This window comes from Nilaparvata lugens, chromosome 7, assembly GCF_014356525.2.
Source record: "Nilaparvata lugens isolate BPH chromosome 7, ASM1435652v1, whole genome shotgun sequence".
NCBI lineage: Eukaryota > Metazoa > Arthropoda > Insecta > Hemiptera > Delphacidae > Nilaparvata > Nilaparvata lugens.
The window spans coordinates 28,977,949-28,998,541 of NC_052510.1; the positions used below are offsets into that span (position 1 = coordinate 28,977,949).

The window sequence follows — 20,593 nt, forward strand, 5'->3', positions numbered from 1 at the left end:
CCACTGGTGGTCGTTCAAACATGAATGTAATTTTGCAATGAATAGCCTAAGTAATATTTCTGACAACATCCCAGTGTTATCATTATAATTGAGTAAAGTTGAGACCTGGGTGGTTAGAAAAACACAAACATTTCATTATAAATATTTCATAATTTTTTTCATTTCAAATATATTTACAATTCAATAACAACAATAAATTAGGATACTTCAGTCGTTCACAAATTGAACGTTTTCTATAAATAGTATTGTGACAGTAGCAAGCCAATTTCGTACGGTATTGGTATTATTTTAACATTATTTTTTATATAAATTGGCCAAAAAGTAAACAAACAATTTATAGTCTATTCAATGCTCATTTTATCATGAACTTCAATGTGTACTTGATTTTTAACTCTTACCTTACTGAATCCTTAATTTTCAATAAAAGTGTAATATTAGTTTATGATTTCTGTAAAGTAATAATAATAATAATTGTAATAGAGTAGTAGTAATTACTGAGTACAGTAATCTGATACATCTAACCTATTGTATTCGAATTTATTTAAAAATCTGATTCAAGAATGATCCTCTTCTATCAACAAGTATTATGGTATTCCTAGAGATCAGAAAAATCCTCAAAACTCAAACTAGAGGAACTGCTCAAACTAGCACACGTTATGCTAAACTACCTTGAACATAGGATAAATACATTTTTAAGAAATAATAATAATGTAAGTTGATGTTTTATTTTCAGTCGTTCAAGATGTTTTATATTTATAGGATATGAAATCTTTATTACGTAGAAAACTATTTACAAAAGGTTGATTGCACATGGACAACTAATTGATTATAATTAGCTAGGAATAAATAAATTAATCACTGCAAGTTCAACAGTTATTTTAACTTGAGCGATAATGGTTTCATATATACTGGCATCGTAAGCTTTGAAAACGTTTTCCTTCTTGAAAATAACGCTAGTACTGTATTGATCTTTCAAGTCTTCTGATCTATACTACCAATTATTTTCTCCTCATCATGGAGATTTAAAGTATTGGAATTGTCTTTAGCTCTACATAAACCTCTATAAATTGCATCAATTCAATTTGATTAATGTCTTGATCATAGAAATGTATACTTTAAATGATAGTTTAGAAGAGTTTCAACATGCATTAATCAACATATATTGATGCTACTTATTGGTCTACCAAGTATTGCTTTACAACTTATGCCATCATTTATAATCAATTGTATGACTTTCCAAAACAAATGAGCATATCAACTCTCAAACAGTCTCTTCAGAATCGCTTGGAAATCGTATTGATGCTGATGACCTTACTGATGATGAAGATGATCCTGATGCTAGTGAAGTGGTAATAGATGAGGAACTTGATGGCTGCTGTGCTGAGTCATAGTAGCTGGCAGTTAGCACAGCGGTTGCTGTTGGAGGATTGGTTCCATTCTGGTCGTCGTACTGTGAGGATCCAGAACTGTATGGCACAAACCCAAATGTCTGGCTGGGGGCCTGGAAGGAGCTTGAACTCTGGTCGGAGGTGATGACGGTCGAACTGCTGTCTGAGGAGTCGCCTGCAGATGTCAGTGGGTACGAGTAGACACTGGCTCGCTTGTTCATAGCCATCTGCTGGTCGTGTGTGGCACCATACATCTGACTGTGTGTGGCAGCCACCATGATGTCATCAGCTGCCTGCTGTTGCCTTTGATACACCACACTCTGCTGACTAGCGCTGTTCTCCTGGTCCTGACTTCCCTGGTAGAGTTGCTGCTGCTGTTGCTGCTGCTGCTGTGACATCAAGCTGTGGTAAGATGGTTGTTGGTTTGAGGCAGCTGCTGTGTATGAATCGAAGTTTGCTGTGTTCTTCCCATAGATTGGTGCACCGTAAGCATCAGTGGGAACTGGTGTGCCGTATGAGTTGGTTGGGTTTTGGGATTTGTAAATGTTCATGTATGAAGTTGCTGCCGGCTGGTTTTCGAGAAGGCCAGGAGTGTGTTGCTGCTGTTGTTGAGGTGCGAAGCTGTTGGGTGAGACAAAGTTGTTGGTTGGCACTCCATAGCTTGTTGATGGTATAACATATGATGACTGCTGTTGTTTAGGTTGGTCATAATTTGTGGCTGGGACATTGAAGTTGTTGTTGTACTGTTGGAAATTGTTATTGTTGTTATTGTGTTGTAATGAAGCATCAAAAGTGCCTGGGTTGGAGAGTGGAATTGGTTTGGGGCCTTTGAATGAGGATGAAGGTGCCGTGTACGAATCAGAAGCAAATGAGATGTCATTGAATGTGTTGTGTTGAGGTACTCCGTACGAATTGGCTGGTGGGCCGTAACTGGTTTTTGGAGGTGGTCCATATACAGGCTTAGGTGGTGGACCATACTGAGGCTTGGGTGGTCCATACTTGGGTTTGGGTCTGCTTGCTCCCTTGCCTACCTTCCTTGGAGGTCCATACACAGGTTTTGGTGGCCCATAGACTGGCTTGGGTGGTCCATACTTGGGCTTGGGCTTATGTTTGGGTGGCCCGTACTTGGGCTTTGGTGGTCCATAAACAGGCTTTGGCTTGGGTGGCCCGTATTTGGGTTTCGGTGGCCCGTACTTGGGTGCTGGTTTTCCTGGTGGCCCGTACTTCCTCTGTGGTGGTCCATAGGATTGCTTTGGTGGGCCGTATTTGGGCGGGGGTGGTCCGTAGCGTGAGATGGGCGCGTTGCGATGCCTTCTCTGGTTCCTCTGCACCCTCACCACATGGGGAGGCTCCCGCTTCACCCTCACTGATTGCACTGAACGATCATCCTTGTCGTCTATTTCACAGTTCGCCAGTGATATTGCTATCACACTCACAACAACCTGCAACACACAAAAATATTTCATTAGAAACAAAAATGATAAATTCTTTAATATTCGTCATGAATGATTGAATCATAAGATTCTGCAGTCATTCAATTGCATATTAATATGAATGTATAATAATTTATAAATTGATATAAATTCCAATTATCTTATTTGTTAAATTTGTAGCTCACTTGAATGCAACTCAGTGTGGTAATGTATGCAAAATATAATTCTAAGTTTGTTGGCACTGGTCGATTCAAATTAATAAATGAATTTAATTTACTTAACTCGAACCATAAACTGAGAGCAAGATCAAATGATTTTTGTATGGTGTTATGTAATTAAGACGTGAGTTTAATTTGGTTATTCTCTTCAACGATTGTAATTATTTTTCAAAATTTGTATTATTATTCAATGTAGCCTGTTCATTTGAAAATAAAATCCTTGATAATGCAACAATGCTAGAGAAAATATAATTCTTATAGGTAAAGTGTATCAGTGTATATGATGTCCCATGCCATAAGTATTTTAATCATTCAATAGTAATGAATTCGGAAAACGAGTTTAGAAATTCCAGAATATATAATTGAAACTTAAATTCACAAATTGCTTTACTGTTGAGCCTACAATTGATTATTATTTTTAATATTATCTCATATATCAAGACAATATTATAAATTAAATTTCATTCTTTATTATATCATAATAAAGTTTTATCTGTGGCAAATGCCCTCAAAGTTTCATTCAAGTAATTGAAGACGTATTCCATACTGTTTCCTACTATCTTGTTTTATTTTTCTCGAAGGTTCTCCACTATTACAACTTGTTTCCACTGCATTATAGAAATACTAAAACAACTCATTAAAAAGAGATTTTTATTAATTTGTTTTTAACAAGTATACCCGCATTAAATACGTCAATGTATGACCTAAATACGACTGGAAGTGGGGTAAGAAGCCAACTAACAAACTCACAAATCATCCAACTGATGCAAATTACTGACCTGCTGTATGACCGGGAAGAATGTGGCACAAAAATCTCGATAAACAGCATTCCTGTGACACGTTATGTCCTACACGTATTCTATTACTACTTTACAAATAACTGCTTTCCCAAACATGTCATCCCCAAATTGTATGGATTTGGCATTTCCGTTCGTAATCTTTCAAACTGGTTGCTGTTTTCGGAAATCCAGTCCATTGTGTCAATGAAATTATGTGTTGTCTCTTATTCTACCTACCATTTTCTTCTTGTCTACTTAGTTACTGATGGTAGAGTGTTTAATTTTCTATGATTTTTAGATTCATATTAAAGGAGATATGATTTTTAAATTCAACTTGTTTGAATTTTCAGTAACTTGTTGTTTCTCAGTAAATTATTTGATATCTAAAGGATTTTAATTGGATGATTCCATAATGTTTAAAATATCCCAGGTTTTTTGTGGGGGAAATAAAATTAACTAGCAAACTTATTAAATTCCAAGTTAAATTACTTAGACACTCTTCCTAACAGAATACATGTTAAACCTACTGTTTAAAAAAACAACAATATTTTGCTTGAATCAAGAATGACCGGATGACTAGTATTCCGAAATGAGAATTTTGACTGATAATAAAAAAACATATAATATTATAAATTATATGGAAACTACTTCAAAATCTTGAAATTCTTATTAACAGAAAATTAATATAAAAATATTTTTCAACTCTTTTATTCCAACTAGGAATTGCCTTCTATTTCCTATAATCTTCGGTTTTTATATCCAATTTTGAAATCAAACTATTTAATAATGAACATCTGCAAGTTTCTATATTCATACTCCCATAGATTTCCGGTTCTATTTATACAAGTTTCACTATTGTTTTCCCATTTCAATCCTCTCAATCTTCTTGGGCCTTATCATAGTGCTTTATTTAATCAGAAAGTTATGAAGGCTATAAAACGCGAATAATCTTTCATTTCAATCAAAGTGTGACATGTAACACTTTCCATTAACATTTCTTCTCATTGTCAACTTGAATTTCTCTTAAATCCACATCATTTGATGCAAATGTTTCATCCATAAAACATGAATCAAGTACTTTATTTCCCTGATAAAGAATAAATGTTTTATTTGATGATAGTCAAGTACTGTTCATGTCTGATAAGGAAGCCTCGTGTGATGCACACACTCTGTTAGTGGGTCACCTGGAGATTTAGCGGAACTTATCTGTCAAAAACTTTTCATTCAAGTAAAGGTCAGTGGTAGGCAACATGCTTGACCTTGCACTTGGAGTGGACACCCTGCCACCCTTCACTAGCTACGATCACTGGTTGGCTATATTTAGACTGTGCAACTTGTTTCGACCACCTTAATCACTTCCAAGACTTGTTTACCTACTCGGTAACCTATTGGCTTATTGCTCATCCGCTAGAGAAAGCACACCACGCTTAATGTGTGCAGGTTTCACTGAGCATGAAGGATTATTAACGCCAAAGCTAATTAAAATCTAGAACTTAGTGAAAATATCACTCATTACCGAACCGCTGCATGACCAACTTACGAGAGTGCATCAATAAATAGTTTTCCTGTTATTCACAGTATCAAGTATTTAGGTTACTCAATTATACCGGTATTAAAAATGTTTTTGAAAAAACACATCTAATTTTGGAATAATTGTAATTGTTCAATGTATCAATTGTGATTGTATCACTTGAAACTCCCTTATCATACATGAAGATTACTTGAAATTGAACATTATTAAAAGAAAATTGGTGATGTGATTAGGTCGTTGTTGAGTCAGTCAGGTTTACAGATAATGCAGGCTTATAGAAAAAATTAGTTTTCAACTTTGTTTATGTTTCAAATTGTTTCAGTATTATTCTCAATTTCCAAGATGTTGTAGATGAGTTGTTAGTACCTCTAAAAAGACAGGAAGTAGGTAGAACTAGTTTTGGAAAAATTGCTCCCGTGAACTCAAATTGTGGACTGATATATTTCATGAAATGATGCCCTACTCTTATAAATTGCAGACAATTTTAACTAGTTTTTCTTGTTTTGAATTGAATTTTCAAAAGTTATTGGAAGTTGTACTTATTAAAAAAAATCAATTTGTTGCCTTGGCCTGATTGGATGCTTTCTCATTACCTGAAGGTATTAGAGTGTACAGTAGAATGTTTCCAACTTTCTAACAATATTTCTTCTTAGCGAACAAATATCGGCACTATTGTAAAGAAAGCTGAAGCATAAAAACCTAGTTTTGGTTTTCATTCTTAACCATTTTCCAAAATCCAAAACTATATCATGTTAAATCATCCTTTTAGAATTCCATGAAGTAAATAAAATGTTACTTTGCATACCTTAATAATAATAATTATATTATTATTATTATACAGAGTGAGTCATATGTATGAGAACCCTCCAATAGTGAAGCTCCATTATTGTAAAGCTCCAATATTGATGAAGCTCCATTATTGTAAAGGGGAGAATCGAAACTGTGATTGTCCTCTCATTAGGCGCTCTGATAGTATTAAATATCTAGGTATAATAATTGTAGATGATCGATTGAAATGGGATGAGCATATATCGTACACAACTAAGAAAATAAGAAATAAGCTCATTTATAAGTTCTACCAGCTTCGTCATATAATTAGTAAAGATATGATTAGAATAGTATATTTCTCACTTGTAGAATCACTGTTGAGATATGGACTGTTGGTTTGGGGTGCAGCAAATTACAACTTAATAGATTCTATTTTTAAAGCTCAGAAACGTATTCTTAAGGTTATGACAAACAGAAACAACCGTTTTCCAACAAGTGAATTGTTCACCGAAAGTAGAGTTCTCAGCGTCAGACATTTATATGTATTAGTTTTAGTAATTTATATTAAGAAGAATACAAATTTTATCGATTTAATTTTCCATAGCCACAACACCGAATTAGAAATCTGAATTTTCTTCTCGTTCCCAGAATGAACACAGCTTTTGGTCAGAGATCGGTACAATATTTAGGTCCTAGAATTTACAATAAAATCCCGCAGATCGCAAAGTACGAAATAAATATAAATAGATTTAAAAGAGCAGTACGAAATTGGTTATATGATACTGGCATTTACCAGACCGAGGAGCTCATTGTAAATAGGATATAGAATGAACTACTGTCTTCTTTTTATTCTACCTTTAATAAATAACAAACCTTTATAACTAAAATTACTGATTACATTTTTATACATTTTTTAGAAAATAATATTATGATCACCTCGACACATATTATAGTGGGGTATCATAATTAGAACTAAGTTTAGTATTAGCAATTTTGTATGTATAATTTATAACAAATATGTATATGTTTTGTCAATAAACTCCTCTGGTTGCAATTCATTAGTAATCAGAGAAATTATTATTAATAAGTTGGAGACTGTTATAGATATAATACCTACTGTAACTATCAGGATGAGTTATTGGTCGAATACTCTACCTTTTGACCTGCAACTGAATTTCAACCCCTCATAAGGGGGTGACTTGGGTTTTGTAACTCGAATATTTTAAATGTAAACACTCATTGTGTGGTACATCATTATAAAGGCCTTTTTAAAACAAGAAAGATGGCATTAAGAAGAATGTTCTATTATAGTTACATATTATCTAAAATGACGGCTGGTTGAGGTTTTAGTTGAATAAATGAGGGGTTGTAACTCGAATATTTTTAACGTAAACACCAATTGTATGGCACATCATTCGTAAGGTCTTTTTATAACAAGAAAGATGGTATCAATAAAAATGTTCTATGATACTTTATAAAAAATGGCGGCTGACCGAAGTTTTAGTTCTTAAAGAAATAATTATTGATAAAGTGATGAAACTTTTCTTGAATGAATAACGAAATAAACTCGTTATTTATTTTGAAATCTCTTTACTACTATTATTTACATTTCACATACTACTATTTACTTTTTATTTACATACATGACAGACTGGCACACAGTCAAACGAGAGAAGGAGGGCATTTCGAGCATCTTTTAAAATGAAAAATGTAAATAGTAGTAAACAGATTACGAAATAAATAACCAGATTTTTATGTATTTCGTTATTCATTCAAAAAAGTGTTGTTTCAAGTTTCATTACTTTATAAGTATAATAGAACATTTTTATAAATGCCATCTTTCTTTTTTTAAGAATGCCTTTAAAATGATGTGCCACACAATGGGTGTTTACATTGAAAATATTCAAGTTACAACCCCTCATTTCTTTAAAAACTAAAACTTCAGTCAGACGCCATTTTGGGTGTAAGTATCATATAACATTTTTATTGATGCCATCTTTCTTGTTTCAAAAAGGCCTATAAAATGATGTGCCACCCAATGGGTGTTCACATTTAAAATAGTCGAGTTACAACCCCCAAGTCATCACCTTAGGAGGGATTGAAATTTAGTTGTACGTCAAAAGGTAGAGTGAGTATTCGATCAATCACTTATCCTGAAAGTTACAGTATTATATCTATAATAGTCTCCCACTTATTTTAGGGCTCCCATACATATGATTCACTCCGTATATTATTATAGAAGGTATATAATACTTATTAAATTCCAACCAACTATTTTATTCTAGTCTTTGGTTATTCCAGCTGAAGAATATTAACAAGTATGTAGAGCAGGCAGGAATGGCATGAATGAGCACCATCTGCCGAGACAGACAGACATCTGATTAATAGGTGTCCGCCTGCATCATGCAGCATGATGATTCACTCTCGCAAACCAACATAACTGATTAATTACTGCTGTCTGTACAATTGTAATTGCGTGTACATGCCCAATGTTCAGCAGGCCATTAATCACATGAACGTTTTCACTTTACACCAAGTGACCTTCTTATTTGGAGGAGGATGCTATCAGGCCACAAATCCTCTGTTGGCGTCTCCATCATGTTCTTCTGCTGGTCTAGATTTTTGATTGGCGTCAACACATCAGACAGAGATCTATTTGTTGATCTTCGCACATTTCACTTTTGCTCACCTGCTAAATGTGCGCGCGAGTGTGTGCGTATGTATGATCACTGATCTAAATGATTCATTCATCCTCCATTATCTTTCAGTTTTCACTTTTGACTCACTACCTTGCCGCTCAATTTCGGTAAACATCTTGTTCACCTACTCACTCAATCTCTCTTCAATATCTCTCTGATTCTCTCTCCACTTATCAGTTCGTCTCAGCCTTTTCTTTTCTTTCTTCGGTCTGTTGCTTCAACATATGTTTTGAGTTAGACTTTGGAGTTCGTCTTGCTTCTCCTTCGGTTGAAGTTGGAAGGTTCGAAACGGTCCACTATAGCTCTGTTCCACTCTTCACTTATTTTTATCCGTTCATCTCATCCTCATCCTCCTTCTATCTTTCTTCTGCCTGATACTTGTACTTTTGGATTTTGAGTATATCTTTATGTCCCTCTTCGAATCTACCTCCCACTATCCCTCTGTTTTACTCTCTTTATTTTCATTAATCCATCCATCTCTGTCTCTCTGCCCTCGTATCCCTCCACTATCGCTGTGTTTCTCTAACCATTTTCATCAGCCTGTCTCATCCTCCTCTTCTTTCCACGCTCTGATGCTTCTACCTTCGTTTTGAGCATTTTGTGTGCTCAATTTACTATTGAATGAATCTCGTCACTCTCTCATTTTGTTGTGTTCATTTAGTTGCTCAACAGGCGAGAAAAAGTGAACCTGAAGCGGCAATTAGTTGAAGAAGATGCACTAATCACTGAATTGTGTTACTTTTGTGGACATCCAGTTGTCTGAAAGTGAAAACAAGAGTTAATCGTTCATCAGTAACAACAAGAAGTGTCTAATTGCTCGTGCTCTGCATAAAATGCAACTAAGTTGCTCATCAGACTATGAAACAGTGAAGGTGCATCATCACTACCAATTGTTCTAAGATTCAATTTAATTGATGATTTGAGTAATTAGGAAGGATGCGTTCTTTTAAGATGTGTTTCAGTTCTAGTGAGGAAAAATGTGTTGTTGAGTGAGAGCATCTTATGAACAATGAAAGGGAACTCGTTACCTAAACTAGCTCCGCTTCTAAATGCGCGCTATTGCGTAATTCGCCGTCTTTCTTTGCTCCATATTTTTCATGCGTCGGTGTCACATAAGTGCATGCTTCCAGTATTGTCTGAACGTAGAAAGTTATTTTCATCTTGCTCTAATTTATGTGAAATTTTCATGTGTATGGAATCTTGAGAATTAAATTTCTACGGTAGATGTATTACAGTAATTGTAATAAATGAATAATAATTATCACAGAAAGGTTCATTCGAGTTTGATTTTTTTAAGGCAACCCTTCCACAGAAAGATTTCACGGTGGAAAAACCTACATAGCTGCTATAAGCAATAATTATGATTTAACTACGAAAGTTTATTGAGAAACTTTATGTTATTGATGCTCTACTATTTTCTACATTTTTGGGAAGTTATACAAAGCGACTCTATAATTGGTTTTATAATTTAGCCTATAATTTTGTTGTTTTAGTTTTTTAACTTATTCTTGTATATAATTTTTAAACCTTATTTCTTGAGAGAGAGAGAGAGAGAGAGAGAGAGAGAGAGAGAGAGAGAGAGAGAGAGAGAGAGAGAGAGAGAGAGAGAGAGAGAGAGAGAGCAGACAAAGTGTATTAAAAAGTAGAAAAAAACAAGTCAATACTCTGAATATGATTATATTATAGTAAATACAATATTCTCTTCAAAATTATATTTCTAATAGCTCTCAATTACATCCTTGTAAAATGCCATTTCTAAATTCTGCCTATTTTACAGGTAAGACCGACCAGTAATCAGATCATAATCGGCCATAAACTAGAGTGTGAGTAGATATATTTCCTCTTTCCTTTCTATTTGATAGAGTTTATCAATTTTCAACGTTTCTCAACTCATCAATTAATATACTAAGGGCCATTTGCACAGTATAGATTAAGTTAATCGAGTTTAAGTTAATCTGGAAGTTAAAACTTAAATCGGTTTTCTCAGTGCATTTATTAATCCAGTTTAAGTTACTAGTTTAGCGTTAAGTTGGTAATAGAATGTCATTGTTTATAATATCAAGAAGGCTGATTTTTACAGGGAATTTGTTATTTGTTTACAACCCATCAGTAAATTGAGGTTATATAGCTACTATTTCGTCATTCAAAATCCACAGAGCTGTAAGCTTTACGGTAATTAAAGAGAAAAGCAATCAAGAAATTCTTCAAAAAATGATAAAATGCTATATTTCTGTTAAATACAAACTTATATTTAGTTGGCACCAAAGAATATATTTGTGCAACTAGTGCGCAAAGTGACAGTTTGCTGCACCGAAAGAAACGTTTACGTACGAGCCTTAGGCGAGTGCGGAATAATGGTTTCTTGAGTGCAGCAAACGAACTTTGTGCATCTCATTAAATTTTTCCTACAGTTACCATTGAATATGAAAAGTGGGTAATTATGGGTAAAATTTCCTGAAATTCGACAGATGATTTTCTGTGTAATTTTATTATTAATAAAAACCTAAATTTATTTTAAATTGAATAATAATTAAATTAATCAAGGCACATAATAAATAGGCAACGCCGTTCTTCAATGCCATATTATAAAGTGGATCTCACTATACCACAGTCAGTGTTACCAACTTAATTTTGATTTTCCTGCACTGGTGCTCCATATAACCTACTAACTATTTTGCATTGTCATGCTGCAAATCTGGAGTATGCAAAGTAATATTTTGCGCACTAGAGCGGAAAAGTGATTCTTTGCAGCCTGCAATCAGTGCAGAAATTGTCACTTTTCAAGGTACCTGTAGGAATACATACTTTCTAATAAAAGACCACTGTTAAAAATTGTCTTATTTATTTCAAGTGGTTTATTTAGTCAAATACTAAATTGACAGTTGCTTTGCTCAAGCAAAAACGTTTAAAAATTCTTCATCATCCCAGAAATTGAATTGATTGGTTTTTGCCCAATTTTTCCAAGTTTCAAAATTTCTTCGCAGTCATCTTTATTAATCACATTAAAAACTTCTATCAATTCCTTCATAATAATTCTTCTCACGTTTAAATAGTGATTTACTATAGGCCTAACCTTGAAATTATCGTCTACAGAAGCATTAAACACAACTGTCGAAAAATAATTTACTATCAGCTGTTTCCCTATAAAATCTTTACAGAAGTCAAGTTAATCCAAAAAATTATTTGGTTGATAGTATTTAGTGATATATTACTAATCACTTTTGAACAAACATTGAAGAGGATATATTACTAGTTTCATAAACATCATAAAATATGTCTCTTATCAATTCAACGCAAATTACGTGTAACACAGATTTTTCAGTCTATCATTACTGAAAATCAATAAAACCAAATTTAAAAGCAATCATCGAATATAATAATTTATTTAAAATCTGATTTGACTCAAAATTCAAAGCAGTGTTTTTCAATTCATTCTTATTCCAATTAGATTTGTTGATAGTTCAGGTGCAACGGAATAAAATATGCAGGATCAAATGGTGGTTGGTGGTATATCAGGATAAGTAGAAGGAGTCTTTACAGAATCGATAATAATAATAATAATAATATCGAGTGACCTGGCTGGCTCAGGTCTGGTGTCAGAGTTTTCAGGTCGCAACTGATCAATTTCAGGGCCTCTGACATGACTACAGAATCGATAGTCAGAGTAGACAGTTGAAAGAAATGCTATATGATTTAACGTCATTCACTCTACCAAATACACATTCCCTCATCTACTATAATTTATTACAAGTTCTATCATTATTTTATGCAATGCCATTGTCTCGGAGAAAAGAGAAAACGGTCAAAATTGCTTTTAACATAGGAACTTTCGCTGAATTTACGAATGGAATGTAGTGACTGAAGAACCCAAGAACTATAAAGACGGACATGAATGAAAGTGCGCGTCGTCGACAATGTTTAATCTCGGATAGTTTTTTCCTGCTGGTGATAATCTGTTATTATCCACGTGAAGCGTGAGTTTATTCCACAACTGCTCTGTAATATCCTGGCGCTAGCCGTTTCTGTCTAGTTCATAGGCTTCTAATGACAGCTCAAAGAAAAGGATACTGATGGATATCTTGAAAGTTCTCACGATCGTTTTGTTCAACGATGTTCGTTCACCATGGTTCTAACCCTTTATAATTTAAATTCCAATGAAGCGATGAGTTTATTCTATTTGACTATTTTCTCATCCAAAGATTTTCAAACACTCAGTAATTGGGAAGATAGAAAAACATCAAACAACACAAGGTTATGACTTGATCTTGTCATCGCCTGAATAGGGGCTTAATCAAATGTCGAGATATAGTTGGGATTCGTTTAAATATGTCATGACCAATCATTGTCAACAATCAGGCATGTGGAAAAGTTTCGATATTTATCTTGTTTTTCGCTTTTCTTGATAAACATTTATACCAATTACGATCAACTATACATTTTCATGAAATTTCCAGTCCCTTTTAAATGTGTTTATTTTTAATCCATAAAAACATGTTGGAAACATTTTGAATAAAATAAAAATATTCTTAAAATTATTAATTTCTTGAATATATAATTATTTTTGATGAACATTTTCCAATCTTCACAGAAATCTTGATTAGGATATAACTTACTACTCGTACATAATTCCTAGATTTTATAGCGAGGGCGATGTAAATGATGATGAAGATGATGATTAGACATTTTAATACATCTAATTTTCTTTGTTTTTCAATAGTTTGTTATATTTATCTGCTTTCTTATAATGTGCTTTCCATAATGAATCACCCACAGTAGCAGCCAACAAAATTATTTTGAAGAAATCGGGCTCATCCTACTGGTTGATATTCAAAAAGTCATTAATATGATGTTGTCTGCTGGCGTTCTGGCATTCATAACATCTGAAAGGTTAATCAAGTTTTCTGTCTGCTTTTCTCTCGGACTCATGACGGCGCGTCTCATGAAAGTCATTCTTTTTCCTGCCAGTCATTGTTTTCGCTTTTTATGTTTGTGGCGATAATTCTTCTGTCGAAAATGACCAAGATGATCTCCTTGTCAAGTGATTGTGAAATTTTCGTTGCTTGCAAAATTGCTGAGTACTAACAGTCGACCAATGCCTCTTATTTGCCGTTACCCCGTACATTATTATAATTTTCATTTCTTAGTGCATCAGCCAACTAATTTCACTTTTTTCCTTCTCCACCCAGTGTAGGAATAAATTAATAATTTACATAAACCGGTGCATTATCCAACGAATTTCACTTTTTACTTCTCCACCCAATACAGGCTTAAAAATTGAACCAAAATCCCTCTTCAGATTATCTTTTCAAAATGTATTTCTTTAATGAAAATTGAAAAACAGCATTAACGATAATTCAGAAAAAGTTGTTTCAAATGAGATAAGATATCAATGTTGCATCAAGCTTGATGAAGGTTATGTTCTCTGTTGTGTGCTCTTCCGTTTGAGGAAAACCATATTTTCGTTAAATAATTAAATATATCAGTTTAAGATTGTTGTCAGAGATATTGAAAATTTTTCCTAGTGAAACACAATATTTTATAGTTTTCTACAGTTCTATTTGCACAAAACAAGTGTCGATGCTTCAGTAATTCAGTTTCAGTTTCAGCTCAAATGACGATGATACTTATGAACTCATTTATTTATAACTTGGAAGGACAACTTACCTATGATTCTCGCATAATATTATATCATTCATTGCTTCTTCAAATAAGTACTAATGGAACTAGCTAATTAGCAATCAATATTTTCTGATTACTCCAATCAATCTTCAGAATTCTCTACTCATCACTTGCTCGGATTCATGTAATTAGATTCCCTTAAAAATCTTCATTTAAATTCTCATCCCTCACTACTACCATCAATTAGTATGTTAAACTACCAATCATCCTCTGTGTCAATCAATTCAATGAATATTTCTATTTCCCATTTATTCTGTAGTCGTTCTAAGAAGATTGTGTGTCGTACTTGATATTAATAGTGTGTACCAATTGATTGAACTTTCTTCAGTGCATATGATTTTATTCAGACATTATGGTCACTTTCGAATATTGTAAATTATTGTATTTCAAATGAATTGGAATTTCCTCTTATTCCTATTATGGTCATAGTTTTCATAGGGGATAGCATTACATCTTGAACATTATAAATTGAAAGAAACTTGATCCAGAATGAAATATTTTAATAGGGCTATTTGAATTGTTAATTCATATAGAAATAATTACATAGTATCCTTTTTCTATATAGAATTGTATTTATTGCTAAAAACCACATATACATATTTTTACAATATAATTGCCAGAGTATACAATACAAATAGGCATTGATTGTAACTTGAGTATAACAATAATTATCACTGTAATATTTGGCACTGCCAACATAAGATTCCTTGTGTGTTGGCAGTGAGTTGCAGTTCACTTATTCTGCTTCAATTCCGGTCAAGTACGAAGCAATATATAATTTCAATTTAATAATGCTAAAGAAAGTATTATACCTATTATAAAAAATCACAAAGGCTCAGAAAAAAACTTAAAAAGATACTATGTAATTATTTCTATATGAATTGATTCAAAAATATTTATCTATTCCACTATCCATGACGAACTGCAAGTAATAATCCGTTTTGAACTATTTCGAAGACACTACAGTCTAATTTTTTAATATTAGTTATTGAAACTAGTACTCACATGCAGCGCTTTTAAAAAATTCGAAAGCGCTCCTTGTGAGTACTAGTTTTAATAACTAATATTAAAAAATTAGACTGTAGTGTCTTCGAAATAGTTCAAAACGGATCAAAATATTTATCCCTCCTCAGTAGTTTACTTGATTATATAAATAAATACCAGTATCAATGGATGATGTGATTTATTCGGTGATTATGGATGGTCATCAATGAGAAGACTCAACTTACTTCCCACTAAAATAATCAAAATTCTTTCAAGGCTCTCCATATCGTTTGATGTTTGAAGCGGTCCTTCTAACTCTATTGTAAACTACAGCTCAAAAACTTCCATAAATTTCAATTGAGGACTGCCAAACATAACTATTCGAGTAATCCCTTTTTAGACACGAGACTGTTGAGTTGATCTGTTGTAGTATAGGCCTACTGTGTGATATGCCGTGAAACATGACGTGCGGCATGCGACACATTTACCTTGACCAAGGCCAAGATGCCTTCTAATCGCCATCCGGCCGGTCACTTGTCTCATTGCCTTCAATTTGAGTACACCTCTCTCATTTCTCATCACTGAATAATTATACGTGTATTTTCTTTCCACTAAACTTTCTTCGTATGAAGCTATTTTATAATGCCACACGCTTTTTATCACTGCATAACCAATTATGGATTGGAATGTTAGTGTATTGGAATTTTTATTTTTATCACTTTACGACTCTTGCAGAATTTCCTGATTGGTCTATTTTAAACCCTAAGAATATCGCATCCTTACATTCTCCCCATTCCAGCAAACACATTAATTATTATGACAATATATTATTTATCAAAGATTGTACTCTTGTAGGATGATAGAAATAGAAATTCATTTATTGACATCTTCAATTGATTCTTGTCGCCAGCACACAAACCAATAAGGTTTTGCTGGTAACGGCCAATTATTCTTAAGAAATTTAATAATATTTTTTTGTACTTTTAAGTGATTCCTTTTAAATAATATTGTGTATTATTTTGAGGCAATATAATGAATTTGAATTTTGAAAATCAATGTTATGGATCTTGTTATAATTTGGGATCACTTTCAATCATTATGTAGAGAAATAAGCTATTCTCATGTCTCATCTTATAGTTTCTGGGAAAAAGGGGATCAAAATTTATCTGTTGAATATTTGAAATCCATTTTTGATCATGGATTGAACATGGATTTCAGCTGCTATGTTTATGAAAAGTAGGCCTACTATCAATTTTTGAATTTTATGGACTAGTAAGGGTGAATTATATGATGGCATTTTACCAATTCTACTAACAGATTAGGTCGCATCGCATCTTATAGTTTCTGGGATAAAGGGGATCAAAATTTATCTGTTAAATATTTGAAATCCATAATTGATCATTGGAATGTTTCAGCTACTATGCTATTAAAAGTAGGCCTACCATCAATTTTTGAATTTTATGGACTAATAGGGTGAATTATAATGATGATATTCTACTAATACTAAACAGATTAGAATGTTACTTTTTCAAATTGATCTTCCAGTAATCCATAGAGATTTTTGAAATTGAAGTCCAGCGAGACTAATCGAAAACTATATCTAAATCTTTCAACTCATTTCAGAGTACCGTATTTTCTATTTTCCACCCTCAATTCCATATTCTTTAGAAGTAGTTTGAGCTCTAATTGATCTACAGTATAGTTCACTTTGGAATACTTAGAAAGTAGATAGTTTTATTTTGATATCAAATTGCTTACGAAACACTTTCAATAATCCAAAATTATAGTCGTAAATTTCCTCTAATTTAAATAATAAAATTGTAACAGTGTTTTTCAATCTAGTCAACTCGTGGGAAAATAGTTCTTGTTTTAATGGCTCAACATATCAGAAGATGTTACTGCATTTTTTGAGTAATGTTTATCATTAATTTCTAAAAGCACTAATCCATCACTTTCAAAAACCGCTTGAAGATAATTGTAATCACACTTACAGGCATGTGTAGAGGTTAGAGAGAAATTTAAATTGTCGAACGATTAGCATACTCAATCAGAATAATCTTGGCCTATAAGTTGTTTGGTTTCATCCAGTGAATATTGAAAGATGCTGTCCATTGCATGCACCTCAGAGGTCTACAGGTGGAAAGCTATTAAACTATCTTGTCTAGGTTCATTAGCATACTCGTCGAACTGCATCTAGTTTACTCTTACCCTTTCCTAAAGCATTAATAGTTTTGAATTCCAGATTAGTCGTTCACGAACGCGAAAGTTTTGACCCCAATGTGGTCGTGAACTTGGATGATCTTTATTGCCTCTTCAAGTAACCTTTCATGCATAAATTGAATATATTTTATGTGTAGAATAAATCCATAACTTGATCCATTATTAATACGATAAATAATTTGTAATGAATTATTGTTCTCACTGTATTAATTTATTTTACATTCCATAATATACAAATCGTTATCATGATCATAAATATGATTTATCCTAACAGGAGACTTGAAATGCAACTGCCCTGTTCACTTATTTACAATTCAACCCCATTCACCATCTATAACCCTCTATTTAGTACAAACATTATATTTGAAAATATGCTAAAAATGAAAAATAAATACTGTAACACTGTAAAGAATCTAGTTGAGATTACAAAAATTCAGCTACAATAATATATTTATCATATATTATAAATATAATATATTATAATAAATATATAAATATATTAGTTTACATATTATGAAATTCAGTAGAGATTAATATGTTATTGTTGCTGATTTTTGTAATTTCAACTAGATTCTTTACAGTTAGATGATTTATTTCTCATTTACAACATATTATGCAAATGTTCAATTTTCAAGTAATAGGAAACTAATTGCATATAGGCCTCACATGATGAGTATCGAGTATTTTTCGAAATAAATAACCTATTGTGATTGGTATCCCAAATCATTACTCCATATTATAGATATAAGTAAGTAAGCCAACATAGATCACCATAGATATTGGATTATTCATAAATTCGCACATGCACGATGCACCAAATAAAATAATCATCATACATTTGATCACTGTTGTCGCTTAGAATACTTATTTGTTTTTGTCTAATAGTAATTCCCAATTAGTGACTACTTATAATTTTAGCATTGATAACAATGCTCTCTCAAAGATCCTGTTGCTTATAAAAAGAAAAAGCCTCAGAAGTTTCAGAATCTGTCTACTAAACAAGAATTCAGTTTTGGAGGAAAGATTCTACCAGAGGTAATTTTTGTTTCAATATATGTATTATATTAGTCAAATTTGTGATTTACTTGAACGGCAGGCATCAATAGTTCATATTTAATCTTAACTTTGATTTGTGTGTGATAAAAATTATAATGATTCATTTTTAAGTGTATCTATTTTGATGATTCTAAACTACTTAGATTTTCTAGAGCTAGACATGTTAGATATTTTATTCTTCTATAGATCAAGGGCACTTAATTTTTCTTTCATCGTGTCATTTTTTAATTTTAATCATTTGAGGGCTCTAAAGCCTTCAAAGAAACAATTTTTAGCTTTGAATTTGTTGGGTTTGTTCGGTCAATTTGTATCTTGAGAGTTTATTTACAAACTAGCACATTTAGCACCAAAATTTATATCTATAGCACTAATTAATGAACTGCAACTCACAACACTAGCTATCAGATGAAACCGCAGCTGCATTTTGAATGCCACAATATTCCAATCCAGGCGGGGTCCTCAGCTATCCTCAGCTATCCTAGTCCTAGTCCTAGTTGGATCGAAGTTGAACAACCGAAAAAAGACTATAAAAACGAATCACATGTGCGTCGCTTTAATCCACCACACCGAACATGAAGACTGGACGATGGCCGGGTACTCTGCTCTCTCTTATAGTCTTCTCCGTGTCCCACATTCCACCTTCTTCCGTTCATCCTTCTTCTCCTTCTTCCTTCCTCTTTTCTCCAGTCGCTGCACCGGCACCGATCTGCCTACTGCTGTATGGCGGGTTTGCATCAGCCAAAACTTGCAGGCTGAAAATTTCTCTTCCAAGTTCGTTTCTTATCTTGGGCTGCATTCCGATCTCTTGAGTATTATTATTAGAGTTGAGTATATTTCAGTGAGAATAGGGTATTGTTCTTCTAAATTGTAGGCTGTGAATGGAATGTCACTTGTAGGTATTTGAAAGTCAAGGTATGGATTTGCAAAGATTTCCTATCATATATTTTCATAAAAATGATTATAAAAACAATACTAAATAGACCCATGATATACCCTTCTATACAAGCCTTCAATGAAATTAAAGTGATGACAATCCGCCAGCTGTATGTATTGAACGTCTTTAAATACTTTCAGAGTAACAAAAATATATTTTTTAAAATAAATAACGAACATCAACGAACCAGATACAATATAAATAAATATAAATGTTATGACTCAGATCTGACAATCATCCGTAAGCAGCTTATTTATATAGCACCAAAAATAATCAATAAATTACCTTCAGATCTCATTGAATTTCCATGTATCAAAACTGTCCCCAATAACATAAGAGATTGGATTTGCCAGAATTTTTATTTTGATTTGAATATTTTGTGATTTTTTTCGTATAGGAATTGCGATTTGCCAAGATTTTTTTTTCCAATATATTTTGTTTTTTTTCTTCGTAGAAGTATTACGATTTGCCAGAATTTTTATTCCAATTTGAATATTTGTTATTTTTTTCGTATGGGAATTACGATTTGCCAGAATTTTTTATTTTCAATTTAATATTTTGTGAATTTTTTTTGTTTTTATAAGAATATTATGATTTTCCCTCTTCCCATTTACCATGAAATGCGTTCTATATACCCTGTTTACACTGTATTTATGGATCACTATATGAATAAGAGAGTACCATAGTTATATAGTATATTAAGATACTCGAGAGAATTTTTTAATTTTTTTTTGTTGTGAATTCTGTTTCGATTCCTCGTTTCAGAATTTACTATTCTGTAAAAATATTTGCTTCTGTGCTAAATCAATTTAAATCAGGTTAAGCGTATTATAATTTCATCTCCTACTCCCACTGGCGAACAAGAGTCATCTTATGCCAGTGGTTTTTTCACTTACCGTTTATT

At 32.9% G+C, this 20,593-nt stretch overlaps 2 protein-coding genes across 8 annotated transcripts in view; one reads left to right on the forward strand and one right to left on the reverse strand.

Annotated features, from left to right (window-relative positions):
- Positions 1 to 20,593, forward strand: part of LOC111050942 (neurobeachin-like protein 2) — a 347,898-nt gene that overhangs the window by 83,978 nt on the left and 243,327 nt on the right. The window contains exon 36 of one of the 7 annotated variants that reach the window (XM_039432469.1): positions 10,594 to 10,748. The exons of the other annotated variants lie outside the window; for them this stretch is intronic. Coding sequence (XP_039288403.1) covers positions 10,594 to 10,647 — 54 coding nt within the window. The 3' untranslated portion in view covers positions 10,648 to 10,748. Of the gene's footprint in view, positions 1 to 10,593; positions 10,749 to 20,593 lie in introns of those variants that run through there. 7 annotated transcript variants of the gene reach the window in all.
- LOC111050941 (alpha-protein kinase 1-like) lies at positions 136 to 19,408 on the reverse strand. Its single transcript, XM_022337325.2, has 2 exons — positions 19,146 to 19,408; positions 136 to 2,830 (listed from the first exon to the last, which is right to left on the reverse strand). Exons 1-2 carry the CDS (start codon positions 19,176 to 19,178, stop codon positions 1,262 to 1,264), a joined length of 1,602 nt encoding a protein of 533 aa, XP_022193017.2. The 5' UTR covers positions 19,179 to 19,408; the 3' UTR covers positions 136 to 1,261.